The 25,049-nt window shown below is 42.4% G+C and overlaps 1 protein-coding gene across 1 annotated transcript in view; it reads left to right on the top strand.

Moving 5' to 3' along the window:
* The window catches only part of AFF2 (ALF transcription elongation factor 2), a 971,857-nt gene that overhangs the window by 901,404 nt on the left and 45,404 nt on the right, over nt 1–25,049 (top strand). Inside the window, exons 17-19 of the mRNA XM_078688633.1 lie at nt 14,655–14,726; nt 15,062–15,155; nt 23,345–23,394. Coding sequence (XP_078544759.1) covers nt 14,655–14,726; nt 15,062–15,155; nt 23,345–23,394 — 216 coding nt within the window. The remainder of the gene's footprint in view (nt 1–14,654; nt 14,727–15,061; nt 15,156–23,344; nt 23,395–25,049) is intronic.

Here is a 25,049-nt window from a genome sequence, read left to right on the forward strand (position 1 = left end):
AATCCTAACTGTAACTACCTACTGGCGACTGCCAGTAGGTAATATATATATATATATATATATATATATATATATATATATATATATATATATATATATCTGTTTTTTATATATGTATATATATATATTAATATACATTTTCTACAAAAACAAAGGTTAAAGAAACGTTATAGTTATGTGAATATGTCAGTGACAACATTAATGCTTTGAACTAAAGAAACCCAGGAAATCACCACTTGCGCCCCGCCATGCATTGCTTATGACCTCACATATTACATCACTTATGACATGTTCTATGACATCATTTATGACATATTTGATGACATATGAAATGGCATCCTTGTTGACATCACTGATGAGCTATATGGAAATATTACTGCCATGCATTTTTTTAAATAATCAATTTAAAAAATATTATAAGAATAAAAATGTGTAAACATTACGTTATTCACTTTTAATTATTGTAATATTTGCTAAAATAATTAGATATTCAAATGTATTTACTATACTAATGAAAATAATTATAAAAAATGTATGATTTTAATAAACATTAAAAAAAGAATATAAACCTATACAATAACTGTTTTAATGAACTATACATGTTATACAGATATTGAAGTATTAATCAAATATATTAATACATGTATGTATACATATATATATATTCACTGAAAAAAACATAGGTTTCAGGCACGTTATAGTTAGAAATTAGCATTTAAAAACCCTTAGAAATTCCATGAAAAAACCCACAGGTTTCAGGGACGTTATAGTTAGTTGGACCTTTCACTCATACAAAACCAGAGAAATTCCGCTGTTATAGTTAGTTCAGCTAACTATAACTCACGCCCCCGCAATGCACTGCTGATGACGTCACATATTACATCATTCATGACATGGTCAGTGACATCACTGATGATATCTCAAGTGACATCACTGATGACATCATCCAGTTACTGTGTGTTTCTATAAAGTTTAAATATGTTTTATATATATATGCCAAGGTGTATTGAAGAATGAGTGGGCGTATAAGTGTATGGATGTATGATTTAGTAGGTGTGTGACTGCGTGTATAAGTGAGTCATTAAATGTGTCTTACTGAATGCATGGGTTAGTGGCTAAACTGTGTGAATGTCTGTATCTGTCTGTTGTTGTGTAAGCTGCTGTGTGGGTTGGTCAGTAGCTACATGAGTGTATATATGCCTGAGTATTTGTATGGGAGACTGAATGTGTGTGTGGGTGGGTGGGAGGTGTGTTACTCTGTGTATAGATGTGTGAGTGGTTGATACACTGGGTGTATGGGTTCAAGAGTGCATGTGGAAACTGCTGTATGGGTGGATGAGTGTGTGTATGGGTGTGTTGGTGAGTGAATTGATGTCTCAGTGGTACATGTCCAAGTAACTACATATGTAAAAAGTAGTGCATGTGAGAGTCTGAGTTTATAAATGACTATACGTGAGAGTCAGTGATTGTGAGAGTGCCTGTATGGATAAGTGTGTACTTTTATCAGTGATTATATAAGAGAGTGAGTATGCATTAGTAACTGTATGAATAAGTGAGGTGGTGTGTGTATAACTGTATAGGTGAGTAAATGGGAGTGTGATTAATTATTTGCATGACTGACCAGGTGTGTGAGTAACTCCATGGATGAGTGGTGGTGTGTGAGTATCTGTGTAGGTGTTTGAGTACATATGATAGTGTTGTATTGATCAGTGACGGCATGTATGAGTGATTGTATGAGTGATTGTATGGGTGAATGAGTGGATGTGTGTATAAACCTAGGAATCAGTGAGTGCGTATGTAGTAACTGGTATTGGTGTGTCGATGGTTTCAAAAATGGTAGTCTGTATTTTACAGTGGGTGTATCAAAGGTTACATTAGAGTGTGAGGAGGTGAATCAGATTTTCTCCTTGATGATGTCATCAGGGATGTCATCAGTGATGTCATTTGAGATGTCATCAGTGATGTCATCGATGATGTCACTGACCATTTCATGAATGATGTAATAAGATAATATGATATCATCAGCAGTGCATTGCGGGGGCACGAGTTATAATTAGCTGAACTAACTATAACAGCAGAATTTCTCTGGTTTTGTACGAGTGAAATGTCCAACTAACTATAACATCCCTGAAACCTATGTTTTTTTTCTGTGACTTTCTAAGGTTTTTTAAATGCTAATTTCTAACTATAATGTGCCTGAAACCTATTGTTTTTTCAGCGAATTTCAATGTTTTTTAAATGCTAATTTCTAACTAAAACATACCAGTCGCGTTTCCAGAGTGATGGAGAAAGGCGAGCGTGGCCTCTGAAACCCCTCTTAGCAATCCCACTGTGTGTTATTTACTGGAAGTAACAGGAGGAGTAGTTAGCCCCCAAAGTCAAACTTGGGGGCCAACTATCCCTTTTATTACCACCAGTAAGTCCCACACAGCAGGATTGGTAACTTCTTATATCAGGCCCGCCCCCTCCCTGCACCACTGTGGAAAGATGCCCCTTAGCAGGTTGTAAGTTGGGGGATTAAGTCCCCTTGAATCCCGAGGGTCCCTTGGGGCCAACTACCCCACCAGCTACCTCCAGTAAGCGCCACAGGGCTGCATTGCTGAGAGGTGGTCCAAGGCTGTGCCCCTTTTTACACCTCTCTGCAACACAACTCTATTGCGCTTACTGGAGGTACATGGTGGGCGAGTTGGCCCACAGGGACCCTCAGGATACAAGGTGACTTAATTCTTCCAAGTTAAAATGTGCCACAGAGCACGTTTGCACACTTGTCACATCAAGCCCTGCCCCCTGCCTTCACCATTGTGCAAACGTGCCAATTGGCTCATTTTAAGTTGGGGCGATTAAGTCCAGCTTTTTTTTTTTCAGAAGGGGGCTGTGTGGGCCCCCTTCTTTTTGTACTTTTGGGCCCCTGGGGACCCCATCCCCCACGGCCTGATCCCTATGGTTAAAAAACAATTAAACAGGAAGGGGGCCGCGTGGCCCACCCTCCTTGAGAGCAATTTCTGCCCCCATCTTCCAGGGCAGGGTCATATATATATTTTAAAAATATATATATTTTTAAAGGAGGGGGCTTCGTGGCTTGCATCATAATCGATGCTGTGATCTCAGACTTCAGAGATCGGTGCACCTGATGCAGAGTGCGGCAATTTCTCGAGCTGCAGGCAGGCGCTGAGTCAGTTTCTTTGGTGATGCATCGGAAACAGGTAAGGATGTGTTGCACTTCCGTTTTTGCATTGCTTTTCCTGCTTCCACAGCCAGAACCACCTCCAGAGGCCCAGAACAGTTACAGGCATCTCTTGGCCGGCCAGAACTCCCAGCATGGAAGTTCAAGGGAGCCGACGGTAAAGTATTTGTGTACCTGAGACTTCCGAACAGCAGGCAAGCTCTTCTTCAAGCCCTTTGAGATCTTCCTCAAACAGGGGACAAACCACACAGCAAAGTCCTTTTCCCTTTTCTTGGCAGAAATTAGCCACTGCAGGCCAACCCCAGACAGCAACAAGCCCAGGGGCAGTGTTGGAATTAGCCCTTTTTGCAGGGTATCCCCAAACTTTTTGCTTCTTCCTCCTTTATTTTTACTGACCTGTGGTTGTTGGCAGTAGGACTCTGGGCACTTTACCACTGCTGATCAGTGCTAAAGTGCATATACTCTGTATAAATTGTAATTGTGATTGGTTATCCATGATTGGCATATTTGTGTTACCAGAAAGTCCCTAGTAACGTGCACTGAGTGTGCCAGGGCTAGTGATTCAAATGCTACTAGTGGGCCTTCTGCACTGATTGTGCCACCCACATGAGTAGCCCTAAAATGGTGTCTCAGGCCTGCCACCGCAGGGCCTATGTGCAGTTGCTTACTGCCATGCTGACCTGACCAGTGTCCCCACTGACCAGGCCTAACCCATCCCTTTCTGTACACATTGGACACCCCTATGGAAGGCCCAAGGTACCCCTCTGGGCAGGGTGCAGTATATGTGAAAGGTAGGTGTTGTAACCTCTAATTTGACCTCCCTCCCCCTTCTCTCTCTTTCTCCTATGTTTGCCATCCCGTCCCCTGCCCCCCCCCTTTATTCCCTCCTCCGTTGGTTCTGCCCAGCCTGAAGGCAATTTAGAACGTTCGTTCTGAGGGCGATTGTCAAGCTCCGCAGGGCATGTTAGAGGAGCTTGGAAACTGATGTAATAAAACTTTCATTCACCTCATCTCATGTGGACCTTCCTCTTTACAAATTTGGCGACGAGGACGGCAGAGACGAGGGTGTAGCTGTGTGGGGGACGGCGTCAGTTTCCCCCCCATTTCCATTATCTCCTCAGTGTTTTCGCCTTTTCCTCAAGGCATTTGATTTTCGTTTTCCAGACTGTGGCATAAGCTTCTCCTACGTTTTTTTTCACCTGGACACTCTACTTAAATCCAATCTGTTTCTTTAGGGATTCAGGGGGTATGACCTTATCATTCTTGTATATGTAAGACCCTATAATGGATAGTTCATTTCTTACATTCCAGTAGGGTTGCAACTCACTTGGGAGCTCACCACATTTGTCAGGCCACCCATTCTGAATTTTGTCTCTCACAGTTTTAAGCACTTTATCTTCTTTGTACGAAGAATTCCACTCATCTTCCAGTACAGCTGGGACAGAAACCATGAGAACTTCAAAATCATCTATATTGTTCTCGCAAGGTGTGTCAATGGGAAGGCGAGAAAGACAATCTGCCACTAGATTTTTATTGCCTGGTACGTACTCCATGGTATAGTTGTAATTTTGTAAGGACACTAGCCATTTCCCAATTCTGGGTGTGGATTTTTCAATGTCTTTGGAGGTAAACAACGACACTAGGGGTTTATGGTCAGTTTTAAGTTTGAATGGTATACCCCAAAGGAAATACTTGAAGTGATTAGTAGCCCAGAAACAAGACAATGCTTCCCTCTCTATGGTTGAATAATTTATCTCTGCTTCCTTCAAAGTTCTGGAGGCAAATGCTATGATGCTTTCTTTGCCATTGTGTAGTTGAGACAGCGTAGCACCTAAACCTCTTTTGCTAGCATCCGTGGTGAGTAAAGTATCCTTGGTACTGTCAAAGTTGCCAATGCACGGTGCTTTGGTTATGGCTCTCTTGATGTTAGCAAATGATTGATCATGTACAGGAAGCCATGAGAATCTGACATCCTTTTTTAAAAGGTCTCTAATGGGCTGGACCACATCAGCAAAGTTCTTGACAAACTTTGACATATACTCTGCCAAACCTAGAAATGATTTGATTTCTTCCTTGTTTGTAGGAGTAGGGGCTTTCACCACTGATTCTATGAGGTCTAATTTAGGTTTGATACCCTCACATGAGAGTGTGTCCACAGAAGCTACACCAAATTTACATTTGTTTTTCTTTATAGTAAGCCTGCTACTTTAAGTTTATTGCAAGTTTTCCTGAGATTGAAATCATGTTCATCCTCATTTGACCCGTAGATGAGGATGTCATCCTGGAAGCACAGGGTATTATCAATATCTGCTAATAGGTGTTGCATAATTCTCTGGAATGCAGATGCGGCCGAAGCCAAACCAAATGGCATCCTCAGAAATTTAAATGTGCCAAAAGGTGTGGTGAAAGCCATCAGAGATTGAGACTCAGGGTGTAATGGCACCTGGTAGTAAGCTGACGTGAGGTCTAAAACTGTAAAAAATTTGGCACCATTGATTATAGACAACATTTCATTTATGTTGGCGAGAGGAAATCTATCTACCCATATGCTGGCATTCAAACTTCTAAGGTCTACACACATGCGGATGTCTGCAGTATTTTTTTTAGAAGTAATGACTATAGGGGCGACCCATTCTGAGTGTTCAATGGCTTGAATGATTCCTTGTTTCACCAACTTCTCCAATTCTTTTTTTAGTGGTTCTCTTAAAAGGGTATACACCCGTTACAACGCATTTCTTACAACGCACTACCATTACAACGGAACTTTTACAACGCAAATACTATTACAACGCATTTATTTACAACGCATGTTTTTACAACGCAGGTACCTTTACAACGCATACCATTACAACGTAAGTATTGGTAAGTATATAATTATATTTAAAATGTTATATGTTAGGTTTTTTTTAAAGGGGTATTTTTAGGGTTCAGGGTCAGTTTTGGGTTTTTGGGTAAAGGGGTATTTTTAGGGTTCAGGGTCAGTTTTGGGTTTTTGGGTAAAGGGGTATTTTTAGGGTTCAGGGTCAGTTTTGGGTTTTTGGGTAAAGGGTTATTTTTAGGGTTCAGGGTCAGTTTTGGGTTTTTGGGTAAAGGGGTATTTTTAGGGTTCAGGGTCAGTTTTGGGTTTTTGGGTAAAGGGGTATTTTTAGGGTTCAGAGTCAGTTTTGGGTTTTTGGGTAAAAGGGTATTTTTAGGGTTCAGGGTCATTTTTGGGTTTTTGGGTAAAGGGGTATTTTTAGGGTTCAGGGTCAGTTTTGGGTTTATGGGTAAAGGGGTATTTTTAGGGTTTAGGGTCAGTTTTCAGTTTTTGGGTAAAGGGGTATTTTTTGGGTTCAGGGTCAGTTTTGGGTTTTTGGGTAAAGGGGTATTTTTAGGGTTCAGGGTCAGTTTTCAGTTTTTGGGTAAAGGGGTATTTTTAGGGTTCAGGGTCAGTTTTGGGTTTTTGGGTAAAGGGGTATTTTTAGGGTTCAGGGTCAGTTTTCAGTTTTTGGGTAAAGGGGTATTTTTAGGGTTTAGGGTCAGTTTTCAGTTTTTGGGTAAAGGGGTATTTTTTGGGTTCAGGGTCAGTTTTGGGTTTTTGGGGTACAGGGGTACAAGGTAAAAATAAAATAAAATTAAATTTAAATTAAATTAATTAAATGAAATTAAATTAAATTAAATACAATTACATTAAATTATATTAATTTTAAATAATTTACAATAAAAAAAATTATATATACTTACCAATACTTACGTTGTAATGGTATGCGTTGTAAAGGTACCTGCGTTGTAAAAAAATGCGTTGTAAATACATGCGTTGTAATAGTATTTGCGTTGTAAAAATCTCGTTGTAACGGTATGCGTTGTAAAAGTATGCGTTTTAACGTCATACATCCCTTAAAAGTAGTGGAACAGATCTAGTTTTATGGGCAATAGGAATAGCATCCTTCTTGAGTTTGATTCTGTGTTCATAGTTGTTCAAAACACCTATCTGGTCTGAAAAGACTTCAGGAAACTCTTCACAAATATTCCCTCCCGTCAAGGATCTGTCCACTAACAGAACTTGATCTTTATTGTTGGGGTCTAGCATAATTCCTAAATCCTTTTGGTGTCTCCACCCCAACAAGTTGCTCCCTTTTTCAGTGATGTACACCTTGCCAAATGTGTGTCTATCCTTAAATGAAATGTGCATCTTCACCATGCCTTTAAGAGGAATGAGATCCTTATTGTATCTCCCTGGGCGTATATCTGGTTTTTCATATTGATATTCATCTTGTTGGAATAACGTATTAAATGACTCTTCTACAACTAGTGTATACGGTGAACAAGAATCAGCATAGGCATTAATTCTTTTACCATCCAGCAGAATCTCACAAACAGGGTAATTCATTTCCTCCTCAAATTCTTCTTGGTCTTTTATTTGAAAAACAAACTTATTTTCATTATTATGTGAATCTTGTTCATCATATACTACATGCACATCACTCTTAGTATCTTTTGTGTTGCAACATTTTGAGAAATGGCCAACCTTATTACATATCCTACAAGTGACACTTTTTGCAGGACATCTGGGAAAATTGGCAAGATGATTTGTTTTGCCGCAACGAAAACATTTATACACTACTTTCTGCATTTTAGGTTTGATTGCCACATTTCCCTTAGTAACCTTTAAAACATTTACATCATCTTTAATCTCATTCACCTTGTTCTCTACTTGAGAAACATCTTTACTGGTTTTCATTTCTTTAACACAGAAAGCTGTGTGCTCTATGCTCTTTGCTATAGTTATAGCTTCATCTAAATCAGGGTTTTGTGTTAGCAGTCTCTCTTGCACCTTATGGTCATTGGTACAGCGTACCAATTGATCTCTTATAAGAGAATCTGTAAGCGCCCCAAAATCACAAGTTGCTGCGAGACCTCTTAAAGCTGCTATGTACGAGGTAACTTTTTCGTTTTTACCTTGAGCTCTCTTAAAAAACTTGTGTCTCTCTAAAACAACATTAATTTTGTCTTTGAAATGTAAACTCAATTTCCTTAATGTAATTGTAAACACATCCTCGTCCCCTTCACCTCCTTCCTCCTCCCCATCAGCTAAATCCTCATACACTTTCCTAGCTTGCGTATCTAAATTGTGAAGTAGAATGTGTTGTTTCCTAACTGAGGAAAACTTCCCCCCCCCAATTGCAATTAGATAGGAGTGCAACATTTTTACCCATCTGTCCCATGGGATCTCAGGTTCTCCTTCTTCGTTTAAAAAAGGTGGTGGTTGGTTCATATTTGCCACCGACATTTTGAAATGTAGAAACACAAGAATGGTGTGAAAAATAACAAAAGACAGATACAGTATGGAATTACAGCGTAAAATGCAGAAAAAGAGAAAATATGGAGGAAATCAGGAGAGAGAAAACCGAAAGATACAGGATGCCAAGAAAAGGAGGAAAAACAAGAAGGGACAAAATAAGAATAGTGCTGCAGAAAGGTGAGAGGCAGAAATCGCAAAAGAAGGATAATATAGGCACTGAATGGGCTGGAAATAGAGATGCTGAAACCTCTTCCGATAGGAATGGATAAACTAGTTCCCAATAGCAGTCGAAAAGTAATGTATAGGAATGGTACATTTGATTAAAATGAAGTAAAGATGCACAAACCGCTATATTATTACACAATAACAGTATCGAGCCAGTGCTTTAACAAAACGCCACTCCTTTAAAATGAAAATGCACTGAGGCGAAATGTCAGGAGATAGAAACGCCGCCCAACCGATGAGATTGCTCCCTCCAGAGGTCGAGACGCTACTCTCCTCACACAGGTTTCTTCACGGGGCAGGCTTTATGAAGAACGCTGCTCTCCCAAAGAATAACACGTGACAATACCTCAGGCAAACGATGAAACTGCTCCCTCCAGAAGTCGAGACGCCACTCTCCTCTCGAAGATCTCCTCACAGGGCAGGCGCTTAGAGAACGCTACTCTCCTGGAGAATAACACGTGATGATTCCTCAGGCAAACATGGCATACATCATACTGAAACCCCTTACACGGGAATCACGTGACAGGAAATCAGAGAAGCGGAGACGAACATGTCTCCACGTCAGCACCGGCACTGGCTCCGATAGAAACGCTGCTTCCAAAAGCTCCCAAAAGCAGGGGGTAATGAAATCCAAACTGGCTTACGGCACTCCACAGTCGGACCAAAAAGGACACAGAGAGCTCCCATAAGCAAAGGAGAGTTGTCCACCTCACTTTAGGGATGGCATACACCGCCGGTTAGAGGTGCAAACAGAGCTTACCCAAGCAGATGAGAATATGCTCCGATTGATGGTGGATTTAAGTAGAGTGTCCAGGTGAAAAAAAACGTAGGAGAAGCGTATGCCACAGTCTGGAAAACGAAAATCAAATGCCTTGAGGAAAAGGCGAAAACACTGAGGAGATAATGGAAAAGGGGGGGAAACTGACGCCGTCCCCCACACAGCTACACCCTCGTCTCTGCCGTCCTCATCGCCAAATTTGTAAAGATGAAGGTCCACACGAGATGAGGTAAATGAAAGTTTTATTACATCAGTTTCCAAGCTCCTCTAACATGCCCTGCTGAGCTTGACAATCACCCTCAGAACGAACGTTCTAAATTGCCTTCAGGCTGGGCAATCAACTATGAACACAGAATCAAACTCAAGAAGGATGCTATTCCTATTGCCCATAAAACTAGATCTGTTCCACTACTTTTAAGAGAACCACTAAAAAAAGAATTGGAGAAGTTGGTGAAACAAGGAATCATTCAAGCCATTTAACACTCAGAATGGGTCGCCCTTATAGTCATTACTTCTAAAAAAAATACTGCAGACATCCGCATGTGTGTAGACCATAGAAGTTTGAATGCCAGCATATGGGTAGATAGATTTCCTCTCCCCAACATCAATGAAATGTTGTCTATCATCAATGGTGCCAAATTTTTTACAGTTTTACACCGGAAACTGATGTAATAAAACTTTCATTTACCTCATCTCGTGTGGACCTTCATCTTTACAGTAGGGCATGTCCTGATGTAGGTGTCATGCCCTGATAGTGAAATACTGCCAATTTTGTTTTTCACTGTTGAGAGGGCTATCTTGCCCATAGGCTATAATGGGGAATGCAGTGTACAATGTTTACCTGCATATCTTCCCATAGGAGCAAGATAAAAAATGAAAGTCTGGTATCCCTGAACTCATTTATATATATTTAATAACCTATATTTTAGGAAGGATGTTTTTTAATTCCTGTGTTTGAGAACAGCACTTTTAGAAAGTGGCTGTTCTCTTGTCTGACCTTTATGTGTGCCTTGGCCTGTTTGTGAATTGACTGTCTGGTTTGTGAGTGACAGGGGCTGGGGAGCCCCCAGGAGGCTGGATGAGTCAGCCCTAGGCTAAATAGCTGCATCTGCATCTTGAGTGGTGGGAGGGGATAGCACCTAGGCCTGGATAGGGCTGTGCCTGCCTTCCACAATGCTGGATCCACCTCCTGCTGGGCAGCTGACGACCCTGCCCCTCTCTCTGAAAGGAAAGAAGAAGTCAGGAAAAAAAAGTGCTGCAGGACTGACAGAACTGGTTCTGACTAAGCCAAGGCCTCTCTGCCTCCAGAGAACAAATGAAATACTGGTATAAAAAGGGCTACCCAGACAACAGAAAATTAGATCATCCTGGAATCAAGAAGGAACCTCTGCCAAGGAGAAAGCTGGAAGACTGAAGAGGAAGAACTGTCCTGCTGTGTGTTTGTGGGCTGACCTGCAGTTGCTTTGCTGCCAAGGAGAGGGGAAGAACTTTGCTGTTGCTTTATCCCCTTGCTTAAAGAGACCTCCAAGGGCCTGAGAAGAGCTGACTCCCTGTTAAGAAGTCCCAGGAACAAAAGGACTTCACCCACAGCTTCCCCCTGAACTCTGCTGTATGAGTTCTGCCCTTCCTAGAGTGCTTGATCCAATTGTGGGGCCTCTGGAAGTTGTGCCTGTTGTTTGGGGAGCTGGACAAGGAGAAAAGAAGATAATCTGCAATTTTCACGCATCGCACGCTTGTGGGGCGCATCTCCGACAGTGCGAGGAAATTCCCGCCGCCGTGAAGATCGAGATCGTCGCAGCACCTGTTGCCGCTGCAAGAACAAACGCAGCATTCGCTTGTGGAACGCATCGCCCTGGAGCAGGAAGATTCCTTGCGCTGCGGGTATCATCGCAGAGCCTGTCGTCGCTGGGTGAGATCGCCGCACTGCTTGCTTGCGGACCGCATCACGTCACTGCGAACATCGTCGCAGAGCCATCGCATCGAGGTGCCTCGAGAGGAGAAGATCGATGCTGCACATCGTCGCCGTCCTGAAGATCGTTGCATTGTGCCTGTGTGAGATGGTTCCTACCGAACCTGTGCACCGGAATCCATACAAGGTATGGCATTCCTACTCATACAGACCGTATCCGTCGCAACACGCCGCTGGGTCCAGAGGGGCTGTCGCATCGCCCTCGCAGGGTCTCAGGAGTGACGCATCGCTTGTTTTTCAACGCTGCAGCTTCCATTTGGAATTTTTGTCGCATCTACAGGTACTTTGGGTTAAACGTGACGCAACTGTGGATTTTTTTACGCAAACGCTAGAACTCTTTTAAAATCATATTCTTGAACTGTGTATGTTGGATTTTTGTCGTTTTGGTCTTGTGTAGTTTAGATACAGATACTTTATTTTTCTAAACTTGTGTGGAATTTTCACTGTGTTACTGTGAGTGTTGATGCAAATACTTTGCACATTGCCTTTGATAAGCCTGTCTGCTCGTACCAAGCTACCAAGGGGGTGAGCAGGGGTTATCTAAAGAGTGTATCCTCCTTACCCTGACTAGAAGCAAGGGTCCCTATTTGGACATTTGTACCTACCTCTACCAACTAGAGACCCCAGATCCAACAGCCAGTATTCCTCCTCCGTTTCTGCAGCTCTTCTCCTTGGCAAAGGTTCCTCTTGATTTCCCAGAAGTGATCTTTGAAGTCTTTTCTATCCCTGAGACTTCCAACAGGAGGCAAGCTCTACTTCAAGCCCTTGGAGAAAACAGCAGGATGATGAACGCACAGTCCAGTCCTTTCCCTGCCCAAGACAGAAGAAACCATGGCAGGCCAACCCCAACAGTACATAGCAGAAGGGGCAGTACTCCACCTCCAGCTTTTCTAGTTCTTCTTCCTGGCAGGTTCTTTAGTACAGCACTGATCTAAAGTTCAGGGGTCTGGGCCCCACTGTTTAGAGCTCAAATTCCTTTGTTCTTTGGTGGCAAAGAAGCTCTTTGCCCAACCAAAACCAGTTCTGTCCTCTCTGGTGCAGCTACTCAGCAGGAGGTGGAGATAGCCTTGTGTAAGGCAGACAGGGCTTATTCAGGTGCAAAGGAAATCTTCTCCCACCACTCTAAATGCAGACTGGGCCCATTCAGGTGTTAATGAGAACTCCTTCACCTACTCTGAATGCAGCCGAGGTCTATTCAACCCAGTCCTGACACATTCAGGAAAGGCAGGGCACACATCACCCCTCTCCCCCCGGTAGCTGTCTAAGAGAATGCACATCCCCAAGCCCCTGTCACTCCAAAGCCAGACAGTCAATACACAAACCAGCAGAGGCACACAGGATGGCTAAGCAAGAACATACCTACTTTCTAAAAGTGGTATTTTCAAACACTTAATGTTGAGTTTAGGCGTACTAAACTTGACCTTCCCGTCTTGCCGCGATGGGAAGTTATAATTATAAGATGTTATAAATAAACTCTCATTCCATCCTATGGGACAGATAGCCTTTCAATAGTTAAAAACAAAATTAACAGTATTTCTATATCAAGACATGCCAAACACCCCAGGACATGTCCTACCTTTCACATACACTGCACCCTGCCCACAGGGGTACCTTGGGCATACCTTAACGGTGTCTTACATGTAAGAAAAGGGAATGTTAGGGCCTGGCAAGTGGGTGCACTTGCCAGGTAGAAATGGCAGTACCAAACTGCGCACAGACAGTGCAGTGGCAGGTCTGAGTTACATTTACAGGCTGCTTATGTGGGTGGCACAATCAGTACTGTAGGCCCACTAGCAGGAATTGATTTACAGGCCCTGGGCACATGCAATGCACTGTACTAGGGACTTACCAGTAAATCAAATATGCCAATCATGGAATCACCAATCCATAAATACAATTTATAGGGAAAGCATATGCACTTTAGCACTGATCAGAAGTCATAACATCAACAAAAAACAGGTCAGGAACAGAAGGCCAATAAGCAAATCGTCTGGGGATAAACCAGCTGGAGAAGCCATGTCTAACACATGTGCGTAGATATCACTTTTAAAATGGCTACTTCAAAAATAAAACTTAAGAAACAAAATAGCTCCACCTGGAGGTATTACGACATTGTGACAGGCACAAATCCAAAGTGCAGTGCCGACCGTGAGGTGCGCGGGCCAGGCACTGAGACACAAGGACCCCCAAACAACAGTACCTTGGAAAAAAATCAACAGATGATGCACGGGGTCCTGGAGATGAGGTGTCGATGCCGAGGTGAAGCTGGGTCTTTTCTCCCATGAGGAGTCTGTGAGGAGGTGAGGTGTTGAATACAGGACAGGGGAAGTTAGGGGGTGTCGGCGTTGAATCCAGTGAGGCGTTGTGACGCCAAAGAATTTGTGAAGTCACCCTTGTCAGTTATTGACTCTACGATAAAGTGATGGTGGCGGTGATAGCATCAGTGCAAATGTTTTTTTAATGGTACAGATCGTATGCCTTTGCGCTGAATATAATTGTATGTCTCTTATGTGTTTTTAATTATTGTGTTATAAAGGTCTGAATTGGTGCTAATTCTATTGTAGGGAGAACTACTCCCTTTTCTTTTAATTATTGACTCTTGTCATTTTAATAAAATGATACATTTGTAAGCGCTATATCTGAATTCGAGGGATTAGTTGTTTGGCTCCATTTTAACTATCGGGGGTTCCCTTAAGGAAAAACCAATGCTCTAATGTTATGCTAGGAAAGTGAATGCAAGTCGTTTACCTGATGGGTGGAAGAGTAGAAGTGCATGTGTGTAAAGTTCTAGGGGAATCTTGTGCTTTTTCACTGTAATTGAGTGCTCTGTCCCCTTGGACAGTTGAGCCACATCTCATCTTTTTCTACACGGTGTAATTTCCTAGTACAAAGTCCTGTCTAACAATTTTAGTTGATAGGTCCTTAAATCAAACACCATGGATGTTTGCATGGGAAGCCAATGTACCACCCCAGGGGTGCAACCTTAATGCAAAATAATGCAAAACAGTGCTTTAAATCTGAACTATAAATGTAAATCAACACTTTTCACAGGTTGACCTCACTTTTTGGTGATTTTGCACCAGCGCCAAGTACAAGCATGGGACAACAAAAACTATAAGAATTCAGAGTTATTTATATTGCCATTAGTCATTCCATGTACATTTTCAAAAGACATTATTTCTCCAGAATTCACAACAGATCCCTATTCTCTTTACAGGTATGCATTAAGGCTGAAAAATTTCACAGGTTCGTCTGCAACTGAAGGAGAGAAAAAACTTGCAGTTTTATGGTGAGCCCTGATCTGAGAATTTTCAAAGCTCCTTTTGCCTTCGCGAAAGACTTAAGGCAAAGGAACTACTTAAAAAGCTTACTTTAAATTATTACTGCGGTTTGCATTTAGGAATGACAAGTGAATATTACAAGCAGTTGAACAAGAATTACTCTAAATCTTGCTGTTATCAAGATAGCGTTTTATAGTGTGTACGTGTTTTGTTTTCCTCTTGAGTATTCATGCTTCACACTCTAACCTCTATCTCTTAGATAAAAGTACATTGCAGCTTCTGTTCTAGTGTATATGCTTCATTATGGATGCAAACGAACCTAATCCCTTTGTAATTGCCACAGCTATAGATGCCTATCTCTTCTCTACTTGAGGATGTTTAAACTGAAGAAGGACCATGCGATGAAGTACTCCAGATCTCTAATGGAATATTTTAAGGTAATCCTTTGGTTCCTGCCATTTCCAAATGAATACATTAACTCGTGAGACGTTACACACTTTGTGAAATGGAAAATTACCCACATATGTTTTCTTAAAAAGCATAAGAAATCGCAATTTTATTGTTCATTTTTTCTTAGAAAAAGATATGTGATCTGTAAAACGCAGTTAGCCCAAGTGTCGTCTCGGGGAGGTTTCACTAATATGCTCTGGTTTCTTTTAATGTGTGAACCCAATCTTGACCTAAGAAATGTTTTTTTCACAGACTTACCTTCCCTTGTGAAATAGTCAGTAGCAGCTGGTCTTGCATCAGAGTGGCGAGTCAGGGGAGGTGTATAGGGTGGATGGAGAACAAAATAAACAAAAAAAACAAAAATAACTGACCTACTACTCGTCAATCGCCGCTCTGCCGCTCTTCCCCTTCCTGCTGTGTACGTGAAGAGGCTCCCAGATTCCTCACGGTTAATCCCAGCACTTCTCTCTCTCTCTCATGCTGGTACCAGCATGAGAAAAGCACTGGGATTGGCATGAGCTGGCTTGTTTTCCTCTCCAAAGGGCACTCGGTGCCCACACCTACTGTTTTCGCCAACTGGCAATGCAGCTCATGTTGGAAAGATGTCAATGTGCATGATGAGTTCGCCATCCTAAGACGGCCGGCCAAACAGTCAGCGCGCAGACAGTAGTGCTGCCTACCACTACCCTTTTGTACTTGTCATTGCATAACCCCGCCCGCAAAGACTCATCACGGTCCAGAGGAAAGATACAATGATAATAATACTGTCTTATGATCATTTTATTTTTCCTTTCCCTCAGCTGGTCACCATAGCAGAGGACCACCACTGGAAATAGTGTTTGTAAAGAATTACACAAGGAACTTTAGTTACACAGCCAGAAGAAATTCTTGTGAGATCCTGGAAACTAAATGATGAACTCCAAAACTTGGAATCCAATTCTAAAACATTTCATTTTAGGCAAATGTTCTCACAAAATGCTGAGAGGTGCAAGAACATATGGGTCTCATGCATTATTGTAACATGTTATATGGTTGATTTGCCTGCAATATTTCAAGTGGTGCTGAAAATATCGAATGTTGGTTGGGAAGCCATGTCATGGTTACCCAGCCAACATGTTTTTGGTGGGCATAAAGGAATTCATGGATGTTTGTTTAGCTTTTTTATGAAAAGCATCTAGACATATCACTGGTGATCTACAAGCCCGTCACGAACATTTATGCTTTTTTGATAATCTTGACAAGCAATTCATGCAAGGCGGTCATAAACATAAAAACTCTGCTTCAAGGGGTCATCCCTACATACGATAGCCTTCCAGTGCCATTGAGCTGGTGGCCCTGTGGGAGAAAGACTGCCAGCAAGGAGTTTCTGGGGTCAAAAGCAAATACGTTTCTGTCATGCAAAACTCAGCAGTTTCCCCATATGTGGTGAAAGAACTGAGAGGCGAGGGGAAGGGAACTTCCACTAGTTTACAGCAGAAGTCCACTTTTAAATAACCCAGCAGATGACAGGTTACTTCAGAATATATATAATATTCTAACTGTTTCAACGACTTTTAATGACGGAAGTAGATGGAGAAAATGCTAGGAGAAACCAAAGTAGGGAATAAATTGTGTAGTGCTAACCTCATAGTTAACATTTGCCCACTTTCAGAACAGTAAGAATTAAAGGACGTGGAAGATCTGCTGGAACAAAACAAAACTATATATCAAGTGATAATAATAATAATTAGTGTTTGACCTGGCATTTCTTGGCGTGGTTACCCCTGACTTTTGCCTCTACCTCCTCTAATTTTATTGCTGTGATGGATTTCGTTTTGCTGACTTAGATGCTTTGGGCACTTTGCCACAGCTGATCAGTGTCAAAGTGCAAGTGCCCCCTGTATAAAGTGTTATGGTAACTGGTTGTCCATAACAGGTATGTTTGTCTTACTAGTAAAGTCCCTAGTAAAGTGCACTATGTGTGCCAGGGCTGGTAATGCAAATGCTACTTGTTGGCATGTGGCAGTAATTGTGCCACCCACACAAGTAGCCCTAAAAAGAGATCGCAGGCCTGCCACTGCAGTACCTGCGCACAGTTTGTTAACTGCCTTGTTGTCATGACAAGTGCACCCACTTACCAGGCCTTCCCTTCCCTTTTTATGCACATCAGACACCCCTATAGTAGGCCCATGGTACCCCCCTGGGCAGGGTGCAGTGTATGTGAAAAGTAGGACATGTACTGAGGTGTGTACCATGTCCTGACAGTGAAATACTGCCAAATTCATGTTTCTCTGTTGCAAGGCCATCTTGCCCATCGGACAGAATGGGGAATGCTGTGTCACATGTTCCCAGCATATCTTCCCATAGGCATAAGATGGAGAGATGGAGTTTAGTGTGCCTGAACTCAGAACTTAATAACACATCTTTTTGTGAAGATGGTTTTTACATTGTGAATTTAGAAACCACTGTTTTAGAAGTGGCTGGTTTCTTGTCTTAAACCATCTTGTGTGCCTCTGCCTGGTTGTGTATTGACTGTCTGGGTTTTGATGTGACAGGGTCTGGGACTGTCCTGACACCAGAGAGGAGTAGGTGAAACAGCAACAGGCTGGCCTGTATTTGATGTGGGCGGCAGAGTAGCCCCCTGGATGTGAAGAGAACTGTGTTGCTGCCACCAAAGCTCCACCTCCTGCTGAGCATCTGGGGCCCAGACCCTCACTATCATAGGACAAAGGTGTGCACTGACAAGAAGACTCCCAGGTCTCGTTTGGACTGGGCTCAGAGCCCAATGAACACAAAGACTTCAAAGGCATTTAGGGGTGTAAATGTGAGAGCTGAAACCCCTGAACTCAAAACTGAACTCAAGCCTGAAAAAGGATTGAAACTACTTTGTGATCAAGAGGAACCTCTGCAAAGGAAGAACAGCTGAAGAGACTGGTGAGAAGGACTGCCCTTGCTGTGTGTTCTGGGGCTGGTCTGCAGGTTTCTGATTTGACTAAGGAGAGGACAAGGGACTTTGCTGTGTGCTGTGTCCCCCTGCTTGAAAGGACTTTGCTGTGTGCTGTGATCTTGCGCTCTGCTTCGATCGACAAAGTGACCAGAAGTGCTGTGATCATTATCGTCATAGAACCTCATCTCACGGGGAAGTCGTGAGAAATCCGCCATCCGCCCGAGCCTGCCTTTGCCAAGGAGAGACCTGTGAATCTTCACCATCGTGGGTACGAAGTCCGGTGCCCAAGATCAATGGAGTTCTGTGAGGCTGTCACCTGGTAGTCTGACTCTCACTGCGAGGAGCAGCCGCAGCCAACCTGAAGCCGCACAGTGTGACGCCGGAGCTCCTTGGAGAGGAGAGAGACTGCAACCCCCCCTCCCAGGTAATGCTCAGTGAGCGAACGTGTGTCGCCGCCTGGGGCGGAGTGCATGCTACGAGGGACCGCTCTCGGCATTTCCCATCTTTGCAGTGTCAGCCTCCGCTCAAGTCAGTCTTGCGGCCCGTACTTGCAGAGGAGCGGCAGTACCGGGGTCGGATTGGGAAGCTGCACTTTGTTTCCTAAGTAACTGGATTGGGGGCATATTTTGGCAACCACTGACCGCGAGTCAGCCAGGAGTGGCATAGAGACCTTCATGAGCACTGTGATCGGTGCCAAATTCTTTTTACGATCCACATTAGTACCTGCACTATGAACTGCCTCCTGACTTGTTTTATGATCCACATTAGAACGTGCACTACGAACTGCCTTATTACTTGTTTTTATGTTCTGCATTAGTAACTGCATTATTACTTGTTTTACGATCCGCATTAGTATTTGCATTTAGGATTGTCTTATCTTCTACATAATGAACTGCATGATGAACTGCATAGCATTGCATTAGGACTGCATTAGGTCATCGTGAACTGCTCATTAATACTGCAAGAATCTACAAGTGATTGCAGGCCTAATGACCAGCCCAGTGAAATATTACAAATACGCATATGCTGGATATTTTTATCGTTTGATCTCATCGTATTTCTTCTTGATAAAGGTACCGCTATATCGTAAATTAGTGTGGTGTCCATTTGTGATGTTACAACTGTGTTACTGGGAGTGTGGTTGCAAATACTTTACACATTGCCTTGGAGATAAGTCTGGCTGCTCGTTCGAAGCTACCAGGGGGTGAGCAGGGTGTATCTAAGAGGGCGTCCCTCCTTTCCCTGACTAGAAGCGAGGGTCCCTATTTGCAATAAGGTACTGTAGCGATTACATCAGGCAGGTACGTGCAATCGCACATACTTTATTGACTGTTCGTCTCCACAGCTTCCAGGAACTGACAAACTCCTGGGATTCAAACCATAGCATTCCATTGTCATGACAATGACATCATTAGAATACAGAATGGATGAACAGCATGCTATAGAGAAACTACCACAGGTATCTACCTCAGCCAACTAGAGACCCCCAGTCCTAACAATTAGTATTATTAATATAACTTACTTTCTATGTAGAACTTCATACCACACTGCTGTCACTTTTAAGTCCAGTAGGTAACAAGTGCCCAAGATAATGATACTCAATTTACCTTCATTGGAAGGATGGTCTTGCTACTATTGACACTCCCTGAACCCTTTTCTTGGCATCCTTACATTAGCGGATGTTAAACTGCAAGTAACCTGTACTAAAGGGTGAAAACAAATTCATCTCAAATTTAAATACAGACATAAATCTTTAAGACTTTCACTCCTTCAGCTTATAACTTTGAGACTAGCAATAACAACATTGTAAATACATCTTTGTTGAGTGATGATGTCGAAATCAATCTACTAGCGGAGCTATTGAAGATTAGCACGGTAGCAAGACAATGACAGAGGTAAATGCTGCAATCAGTTTGTACCACTGGCAATTACAATTCCTTTGGCGTTATTGTTTGCTGCTTTTGGCTCCAATACATGCCATTCAAATCAAACTTTAAAACGATAAGACCACACATCTGGTTACCATATCAGATTGAAGCCCATCCCCTGAAATGCAAATCTACAAACCCACAACTTTCCCACCAAGCACAGCCCCAGGAACAGCATGTTTCTAATTTGTCAAAGCGCTTCTGAGGTATGTCAGAGGTATAAAGGGCTTTATGAATTTCAATAGAATGAAAGAATCCTTCAACATAGTGCAAATCTCCCTGTGCATGGACGACTCGAAGGACCAAATTCTCTCTAGTTGACTGTAACTAAGGGGGAAGGAAGTGATGCAATTAAAATCTATACCCAAGCCTAGCTTCCAGATCCTTGCCCTTTTAGTAAAATTCCATAGATAATGGAAAGGCTAAGTAGAAAGAAAGCTTCCTGATGCCTTCATCCAGGGCTGTGGGCAGATTCACTCTGGTAGTCAAAATTGTAGTTTCAGTGTTCTGGTATGAGGCATTAGTTACAGAGTGAAGTTGGCTATGTTCTTCCATGTACTACTAACGTTTTGTTTTGATTTCCACCTCTGACATTTTACTTGAGTGAAGGGTATTTGAGATTGGCCTGAAGTTGATTAGGCTGGCTGTCCTGACTTCGGTTCACCGTGGGATGGGTAGGTGCTGAGATGCCTGCCTTCAGCGACTTTTGAGGAACCCCTCACTCGCTGCTGGCCCCACCTGGACAGCTCGTGAGGCCTTCAGGAGCAACCACAACGGTTCCCAGGAGGTCCCTCGCCTGGAACCATTTCTGTACGATACCACCCAGGTCGTATATGGGGGTCTTCTTAGTTTAGAGGATCCCAGCAATCATATGAGCACTAAGGTCCTGACGAATTGCCCTTATGGCAAGAAACATGTCGACCATATTCACATGAAGGGTTGAATAAGGACTGGTCCCATTGTTCATCACTCCTTAATACCCCTTATTTTTAATAAAGCAGCGAGCCTGATCATTAAAATACTTCCCAATGGACTCGACTGACTTTTTTTAGACACACACACCCCCATGCTCACTATTGCACTCCTTAGGCCCCTCACACACACACACCCGTTGGCTCGGAATAAAAGATCTCCACCAAAGTGCAGCCCCCCATGCTGCCCGACGGGCATTGCACCGCCAGCCTGCCGTAGGAGCAGGATACCGATGATGACGCTGGACGGCCACCGATTGGGACAACAGGTGTTGTCCTGTCGGTAACCTGTGTGAGGTATCCTTATATTCTGAAAAGGGTCTACACCATGCACTTGTCCCGTCATAACAATTGAGAGAGAAGACTGACCGAGCTAAACCACTAGCTCCCACTGGGGAACTCTGTACAATACTCTTTGTTTGCGGTTGTGTGGGTCAGCCAAGGGTTTCTTTACTACTGTGGAGATGGTGCCCGGTTCAGAGGGCCAGGGTCTCCCATTTTGAAAAGTGGAGCATTGATTATGTCAATTATGTTTGGATGAGCACATCAGAAGAAACTCCTTGATACAGGATGCTCAGGAAAACTGCATCCCCGCACAACTCCTAAAATATGATTTTTAAAATGTTTTATATAGCACAAACTCGACCCGAAGGTATCAGCGCGCTTTACTTGAGCACCAGTTCCATTACAGATGGACACATTTATTTTGCTAAGCATGGGGAGATTGAGTGATTTGCCCAGAATCACAGAAATTTGAGCGTCCCTGCCAATACTTAAACTTGTTTCCCCAGCTTCAAAATCGACCGCTCTAGCCATTAGGTTACATCCTCACCCCTAACATAACATATAAAGTATGTTGCATGTATTGCATGTTTTACCTAAAGCTTATGCATAACTTTGTAGCTTTATATAATGTATTCTGAATACATTCTGACTCATTAAACCTGTTTAACAAGACACATTCAATAGTTTATTGTTAAATATTGCAGAAATGTCTATTGGCTAGTGGGTCACAGTAGTGACTTTAAGTTCCTGTTATATATTTAAGCCAACGGATTGACTTTGAAGATTATATGTGTTGCAATGTTGCTTCGTGAAATGGCAGTGTGTTTTTTACATATATGTAATTGAAGACCATGCCTCTGCATCTCCGTATGATTAAGTCAAAACCAGCCTTCAGAAAAGCACTGAAAACCTGGGTGCTCGATTATTAGCCCTTGTGTCACTTTTACGCCGTTGGTGCGTCACTTTTAGGAGTAAAAAATGTACCTTGTTGCACCACATTTACAAAGTGACGCATCTAAGCAGATGCTTCACTTTGTAAACCCCTGCGCTACATTATACCTGCGTCAGGTATAATGTATGCAGAGGGGGCGTTCCCCCGCAAAAAGTCTCATAATAGTGACGCAGTGAAATCTACAAGATTTCACTGCGTCACTTTTAAGACGCTGTTGCGTCAAAATCTTGCGCCTGCCTCACAGCAGGCGTAAGACTGAAGTAAGCCCTTTCACATGGGGCTTTCCCCATGCGAAAGGACGCATTGCTGGAGTTGAGTCACTTTTGTGACACATTCCAGTAATGCGTGACTTTTGCGCTTACAGATACGTCAGAAATACTGACGTATCTGTAACTCCTTGCGACATGATGCGTCATACTGTAAATATGACGCATCATTGGTGTTGCAAGGAGGGCGCAATGAAAAGTGACGCATCGCTGTTTTCACGCAGCGATGCGTCACTTTTCATAAATGAGGCCCCTGTTATTTTAACCTCCCGTAGTTCACCCCTTTTCCTCCTCACTGTGAATCTGCAACCCAGTGCCGGGAATCTCCGTTGGAGGTAGCTGTGCACTCTATAAATCTCACTTATTATTATTTTTAAGGCAAGGATCCACAGAAATGTACTATTATACAAGTCTGAATATTTAGCAGTCATTGTTTCTTTTAGCTAAGATAATACGAAGTTCTTCCTATTTAGACATATTGCTATGTCATCTATTAGTTATTTGCCTAGATACCTTGTGTGTGAGGAGTAATAAAGGAGTTATGCATAATATTAGCCTCCCGTGCCTTGCCATTAAAATTCCGTTTAGCATGGTTATAATTGTGGTATATATCAAGATATGTGTAATGGTCTTGCTATAGCATCTCGTTAAACAAAGGTGTTTCCTAGTTCATGTCCTGTACAGAAAGTTAATGTAGCTTTAAAGATCATTTTGGTTCCCTTTCAAGAGACGTCTTGTGCAGTTGTGATAATATAACATTCATGTGCCGATTGCCAAGTGAAAGCAGTTTAGTGCAAAAACTGGGGACACCAGCTGCATCACTGAGTTGATTTTTTGTTTTCTTGCAGAACTCTTCAAAAGTCTCACAAGCACCTTCACCTTGGGGAGGCAATGGGAAGTGAGTATTTCAAATGTTCATCTATATTTTGCATTCATAAATGCTTGGTGAGTAAAAAATTGAAAGTGCTGTGTGTGTGGTCAATGTCAGCATTAGAATTAAAGAAAAATTGCAGTACCTGGCTGAAGTTAGCATTCACGTGTCGAACAGACCAATTACTGCAGGTTGAGCTTGAATTCTGAAATAGTTATATGTTCAAATTAAATGATGCTCATAAAACGCTATGTTAATTAGATTGAGAGAACTATATTGGGTCAGACTAAATTTAACCTCGTTGCAGCAATTTTTCAATGAATCGTTCAGCAATGAAGGTCTAATGATTTTTTCTACTGATATATGATAAGTGCTTTTAAATAAAAATGAAGCTATACCAGTGGTGAAAATTTGCTGTCACTTACTCAGCCAATTATCTTAAGCTTTATGACTATCCCTATTATAATACTTACACAGTATAACGAACACATTTAAACTAATTGTAGTCAAATTAATCATTATCTGAATTCTAATAAAGTTTCTGTAATCTTAATGCTGTCTTCTTTTGTTCTAATATTTTGTTGTGATTGAGTTATAAGTAAGTCACCAAAATATATTTGTGTTTTTATGTGCTATAAAATATACTAAATTAAATGAAAAGTCCAATTAATTTATGCTTTCGTACATGTAGCACATTTTAAAGGCTTGCCATATATTACGCACACTGCTCTATCACTATGAAAACGGGTTCCTCTTCATTGTAGCTATCTGTATAAATGGCCCTATTGCATATCACATTGTTTGTTAAGAACGTTTCATGAAATGTAATATATATATATATGTGTACACATTAAGCTCGCTACATGATTTTATTACATTTTTGAATACACATAAGAGTATAAGGCCAACATCGCTTGTCAAGAATATCATTGATAGTTAACTATATGACCTAGCATAGACTCACATTAACCATGCCACCTTCACCAGAACCCTCAGTCCAAATCCATCATGACCTTCAAGAGCTAAATCTGGCCCCATCCACCCATCTTGAAATCAAGCCATGCAACACATCATGCCTCCTTAGAATTAGAATTTTGGTCTAATGATGTAATTTGCTGTGGAAATAAACCTCTCTCCAATAATGCTATATTTGATAGTCCGAACTAGATAGTCCGAACTAGTACAAAATGACTGCCACTTTTTGGGGGCAGCCAGATGACAGAATACGCCATTTTGTGGGAGTTCATGACAAATGTAAAAATATAAATGCATCAGAAGTCTACACCCTGACCACTAATGCTCCATCAGGAAGAGCCACATAGCAAATACAGCTGTTGTGTAAGAGTCATGATAGTGAAACCTCAACAGTTTGCACATTAGGTCTAACAATGGACCTGCTTTCTGACACAACATGCCTGGGGTAACTTCCTTAACCCCTCCCATGCTCATGACGAGCTCAGCTCGTCATGAGCCACGGTTCTTGTGTGCTCATGACGAGCTGAGCTCGTCATGACCGTTGGAACGCTCAGGTGCGGGGCTAATTCCCCTCCTGTGCTGGGCGTTCTAACGAACGGGTGTGGTCATGACAAGCTCAGCTCGTCATGAGCACACAAGAAACGTGGCTCATGACGAGCTGAGCTCGTCATGAGCACCGGGGCGCTGTGCGCGCGCCCCTCCCCCCA

The sequence above is a fragment of the Lissotriton helveticus genome, chromosome 4_1 (genome assembly GCF_964261635.1).
Source record: "Lissotriton helveticus chromosome 4_1, aLisHel1.1, whole genome shotgun sequence".
Lineage (NCBI taxonomy): Eukaryota > Metazoa > Chordata > Amphibia > Caudata > Salamandridae > Lissotriton > Lissotriton helveticus.